This window comes from Cariama cristata, unplaced genomic scaffold, assembly GCF_000690535.1.
Source record: "Cariama cristata isolate BGI_N322 unplaced genomic scaffold, ASM69053v1 scaffold3614, whole genome shotgun sequence".
NCBI classification, from domain to species: domain Eukaryota; kingdom Metazoa; phylum Chordata; class Aves; order Cariamiformes; family Cariamidae; genus Cariama; species Cariama cristata.
The window spans coordinates 23,956-29,955 of NW_009612218.1; the positions used below are offsets into that span (position 1 = coordinate 23,956).

Consider the following 6,000-nt stretch of genomic DNA (forward strand, 5'->3'; position numbering starts at 1 on the left):
TGAATTCTCTTTAATTAAAGCAGTTGATTTGAATTCTTTCAAGCACAATGGATTCAGCTCCTCCCTCACCAGCCACGCTGCGTGACTTCTTTTACCACTCCGGGCTTTGTATGCACAGTCGGATTTTCCTAGGTCACTGCAGCTACAAAGCGTTGAGGGCAAATATCTCAGTCCCTGGAACGTCGGTGGACTTGCAGATAGTGAAACATCAGCAGCACATTGTGGATTAACGGTGAGATTTTTGTACTATTTTCGCTGTCCGTCGCCCAAAATGGCAGTGCAGCAACCCAGGCAGAAATGTTTCACAGCAAGCTCTCGAGCTTGCCAAAAACCCTACCCTGAATTTCAGATCGTACCTCTCCAGTGTGCAAGTTTACCAGTCTCTCAGAGTTACTCAGCTTCAGTCTTCCACTCTTCAGGTGATTAGTAGTCTCTCTTTCCATTTTTGTAAAGTTAATATGCAGTCATGCCTGTTATAAGCTGGGCATAAATAGTGCCCTAAAATTCCAGATTCCTGCAACAAGCAGATCTGCACCAAGGTACATTTGAACCAAAGGGTTTTACTACTACTTTCATGAACAGATGGATGAAACAAAATTGACATCAATTTGCTTAAGCTAAAAAATCTAAAAAAACCCCTGTATTTTTTTAATATACATACAGATTTTATACAACACAGTCATTGTAAATATAAACACACAGCTGATGCCTGCACAGCTTTCTTATTCCTATATTAAGCAACCTACAAGATCCCATTAATTCGATCAAACAAGAAAACTGCTTTGCTTTTAACAAAAGGAATGCTGAACAAGAGTATTTCACAACTAATACAAATCCTCAGCAATGCCTACTGACGACGTGCACTTATGCCATACCTTTCATCCAGCCCCAAGAAAGGCACATCCACCAGCCATTTCCCGCCTGCCTTCCAACTGATTTTTATGAATGCCCGTAAATTGACTGAGGTATTTTAGAGGACGGGAAGGAGATATTCTACATGAGTTCGGGCTTTAAAATAATTTCTCTTTAAAATAATGAATCCCTCTAATGCAGTGATGTAGAAAGCATCTTTTGGCAACAATGGCCCCTCGTGTTTCTCAAAAATAATGAATTTGCCTATGGCAAAAGTGAAACTTTCAAAATCAGAAGATTGTTTTCAGACTATTAGTTGAGAACTTTATTAAAGAGCATTAGCATATACTATAAATATTACTATAAAATCTATGCCTACAGCTTTGCTTTCCTCCTGTATCTGAAGAGAACAAGAGAACAGAAGAACAGAAACAAAAATGAACAAAGGGGGCAACTGGAGAGACAACAGTAATTAGAGGGGAAAAAATGTTATATCAAAAACCACGTAATAGTAACAGCCTTGGTGGGAACAGAAGAAACATTAGCCCTAGAGGCAAAGTATTGTTACTACTTGGTTACTACTCTTTTGAAGATGCCCAATTTTTACTAGGAGTAATGTTAGTATCAAAATCCGGGCACAAGAAAGAATGGATTGAACTGTCCTCCTATTCCTCCCTCTTCCTGGTTTGTTCAAACTACTATTTCCTTCCACTTTGAGCATCTCTCTCCCCTTTCCCCACACTGTGTGGCAGATTCATCCTCCTCAGAAAAATGCCCCCTTTTTTTTTTCCTCTTCACACTAAGCATTCGTCATCTCTAACACAACATAATCTTAAGGAGAAGGGAGTAAAATACAGATTAGTTTTTCGGTTCAGACAAGCTTTCAAATCTATTTGAACTCAGAACAAAAACAAAAAAGAAATTGCATCAATGGTATTAAGATTTTTTTTTTAATTTATTGATCAAACTAATTTTGTCTCAATTAAAAAAAAAAAAAACTGTGAAAGTAATAAAAATGTAAACACCAGTATGACACTATAAAAGAATGAAACATACCTCCTCCACATCGTTGTCCAACACTACGATTTGGAGTGGAGAAGTCAGATTCTGGTTATCAGAGATGGTCGTTCCCACTGGGGAGGATTCAAGGATGAAGCCCTCATACGTAGATCTTGTGAAGTAAGGCTTCTGATTGTTCTCATCAAGGACTTCAATATGGAGACTGGCAAAGGCAGGAAGAGGATGGCCGTTGTCTTGTTCAGCCTAAAAAAACCACCTCATTTGTCAAAGGCTCTCAGTCAAGTGAAACACTCAAACAGTAACTAACTGGTGTTGGCTTATACTTAAGAATTACAAGCCAGTTATAAAAACGAATAACATTGTACACCTCACCCTATTATGAAACTTGGCATCACGAAAAAAAAAGAAACAACACACAAAAATTAGCTAGGATAGAAGATAGAACAACAAAAAGACTTTCCATCACAATAACCTTTTAAATAGTCACAGTGAAACTCAAGTCTATACAGCACATATGCAAACATACTTCCTTAAGCTATCAGTATCGAGAGTTTTGGAAAATCTTCAAAGGATGAAAGAAAACATAAAACTGCTGATCATACAGAACCTCCACCCACACCACCAGCAAGAGAGTTAAAACCAAAAGATCATGACAGTACCCGTGGACACATGGTACTTACTAGAGATTACTCTTGCTAGAGAGCGTATTGCCCTGGATATGACTCTTTCTCCCTCTCCCCCAGAACCCATCTTTCTAGTTTCAGATGAGTGAGATTTTAATTTTGCTTTTGCCTGGTTTTGAATGTCAAGAAGAATTTTTTACTTCAATTAATAACCCCCACTTCTCAATGGCAGCACCTCACCTACCAAGATCTACTCACTGATACAGTCTCACCTGATTTATTCTTATTTTCAAACTTCCTAAATATAAAAGCACTAATTGCCCACTCCAGTGTACTGATCCAATATAAATATATGATGTTGCTTTCTGTTCTATTTTACTTTACTACCTATGCCTAATTAAAGTAAATAAACAAGGGAAGTAGAAGACAACAAGTAATTTGTTCTTTAACTTATAAAGAGCAAACCAGTTTTAATTACAGCCCTGCACATGTCCCTGTAGCAAGGCAATAGTAGGGTACCGTAAGATAGTCTCCTATTCCTATGGCTTCATTGCCAAAATCTGTAAGCACGGAGCCTGGGACCGTGACAGTAGTGCACTATTACCTTTCTGCAGACATGGGAAGTATGTTGTGCAATAAACTTCTCGGGTGTAAAAATATTTCAGAAGAGAGAGAACAGTACCTAAACTATTGCTGTTAACAGTACTTCTTGTTTGCAAAGATTTTATTTTTGTTCTGGTATTTCCCCCATTTCAAAACAGAAAATTCCTAGTTTTTCAAATCCAACATCTGAGGAGCCTTCTTCTGGAAACGTGCCATTCTGATTTCGTCAACTAGTTATTTTTAATTTCTTCTTTAGACACTCTTGAGGGTTTTTTTGTCTGCAGAATGTTTATTCTGTTTAAGGCTTTGCTTTGTTTACCAAGCAACAATAGTAGGCTGTTGATGATAAAAACTTCCATTTCAAGGAAAGAGAGGTATAAACATCAAAATTTAAAAGTAGGCGATGACACCTTCAGTAATTTGTTCAAAGTAGGCGATGACACCTTTAGTAATTCATAAGAAACTCATTCAAAACACTCAGCTCTTAGGAAAGATGTATTTTCCTCTTTACAATACATCAGGATTACTCTCGACCAAGAGACGGGCAACAGTGATATTGTCGCAGATTTAAAAGCAACCACCAACCTATCTGCTGGTACGTGACTGTTTTCTGACTCAGGAGGATGAGGTCAGATCTGGCAAGGGGATTTTCATAAGCAGGCACTAGCATCTGAAATTAATAAGGCTTTTCCTGGGAGATTCATTTTTGTTAATGAGACAAAACTCTCTTGAAGAAATTGGGAGTTCTGCTAGTTAATTCACTGGTGCATTAAGATTTTAGTAACCAAGGTACAGGAGGCAACATATTTATCTACTGCTGTTCTTACACGCTCCTAGGGTACAGGATACTACCAGTTATCAAACCTGTAACTGCCTCAAATAATTGCTACCATATTAAGTATGAATATCTTTTTTCCAGCCAGCTTCAATTATTCATACTCAAATAAAACCCGTAACAGGAAAATAGTACACCAGGCTCCAGTTCACCCAAGGAGACTGATGCTTTTGGGTGATCCCAACCAATTTTGAAGAGATGTGCAACAGCTGAGAAAGTCTGTCTCCATACTGGTCATTGTAGGAGAATCAGACATACCGGTTTTATGAACACTTAGTTAGAAACCTTTCAATTGCACTGAATTCCGTTCAACAGAGTAGCACTCAAACATCCCTGGGGAAATCCTGGTCCTCTGGAAGTTAACAGCAATGTATTTCAAATCTCGTATAGCAGTAGCTGGCAATAGCACTGGAGACTGGAGAAGTGACTCCCAAATGCTGAACATAACTTACAGAAGTGAGATTTATTTTGAAACTGATGCTCCACTGAATGAAAATAAATCTCACGTGTAAAAACTAACATTACCAAAATTACTTGGAAGTACTCTGGCTACTGACCCTGTAGGATGAGACCTCAAAAATGTTCTGATATAGACAGCGCTTGCCTAAGTTAATACACCGAAAGCATGGGGAAAAAAATCTCAGAAAAAAAGTCTGCTTTACAAGCAACAAATACACATTGATACGATTCTATTTTATAAGCAGATCTATGGCTGAGCGTCATTAAATACTCTCTTCCCTTTCAAGAAAAACAGGTCTTTTCAAAGTAAAAAGTTTACACACAACTGCTGCAAGTTTCTTCATAACAAATCTTGATGTTCCTTGCAACAGCTGATGTTCCTTCTTAACAGCTTGAACCACTGCAATAACGGCCTTGCTTTAAAGTTAAAGCGAGCACAGATCCCAACCCAGGTTAAAAGAGGAAATACTCATCTATGAAGGGTGTTCACTACACCATCATCACAGTACTGCCGTGACTTTCCGAAGGACAAAAGAGCGCTTTCAATTACATCGGGTCAGATACAAAGAAGGGTGTGTGCTCCTAAGACTGGACTTCAAAGTTTTAGGTCCTGGAGATCAAAATTACAATGAAAAGGATTCCTTCCTCAGCGGGCCCTTCAACTCAAAGCGCTTCAACTTTGCAGGTGCTTTCCTTTTTGTTCACCAGGTTGGCTACACTGGTCAAAATAATTAACTTTGGCCTCTCCATTTGAGAATTGGACAGATTTAGGCAGCTACACCTTCAGAAAGTCCCAGTCACTTCCCAACGGCTCGCTGCCAGCATCAGCACTGCCCCAAAACACAACACAACTTCGCTCTCACTTCCTTAGCAAGTGCTCAACCGCAAGGTTACCCGGTGAAAACCACCACACTCAGCTCGCCTCGTCTGCTATTTAATTCAGTTTGGTTTCCAAAGACACCTATATTTGGGGAGGGGGGGAAGCAATCTTTGGAAATGGCCAATGCAAACGCCTCCTTTTCCAGATCTCAGAGCTCAGCTCTCGGGGTTCGGTGCTCAGGCACAGGAGGCGAGGAGACAGGTACGAATGCACCCGCTCCACTGCCCTACCGACCTAGCTCTTCAACGGCACCAAACAGCAAACCCCAGCGCCAACCTCAGGACCCGAAATACCTCTTCAAGGGCCAGGCAGAATTAGGTACAGCAACGTCCCAGCCCTTTTCATCTGACCTTATTTCCTACTTGAAAGGAATCTCCTTTTACAACAGCAGAAGAAAGTAAAGCAAAACACTTCTGGTAAGAGAGAGGAAAGCGCTTTAAAAAAACAAAACAACAAAAAAAGCTGACACTCTAACCAACTTTCACCATACCTTCCTTTAATGCGTTTTTAGTAGATTTGTAAAATTTTTGCTTTTCTAATCCAATCTACCTACCTACTAGTGGGACTGGCATTAAAACTCACTTTTAATCAGTTTTAAAGACTAGTGCTATCACTTTACATTGAATACCAATACAAAACATAAAACACAACCTCCCTAGAGAAAAGTATCTATTTTCTGATCCTTATAATACACAGTTACATGTTAAAAAAAAAAACCAAAACACTCT

The 6,000-nt window shown here is 39.2% G+C and overlaps 1 protein-coding gene across 1 annotated transcript in view; it reads right to left on the bottom strand.

Annotated features, from left to right (window-relative positions):
- Positions 1–6,000, bottom strand: part of LOC104160406 (protocadherin-15-like) — a gene marked incomplete at both ends in the record, with an annotated part of 110,959 nt that overhangs the window by 23,764 nt on the left and 81,195 nt on the right. Inside the window, one exon of the mRNA XM_009698519.1 lies at positions 1,909–2,115. Coding sequence (XP_009696821.1) covers positions 1,909–2,115 — 207 coding nt within the window. The remainder of the gene's footprint in view (positions 1–1,908; positions 2,116–6,000) is intronic.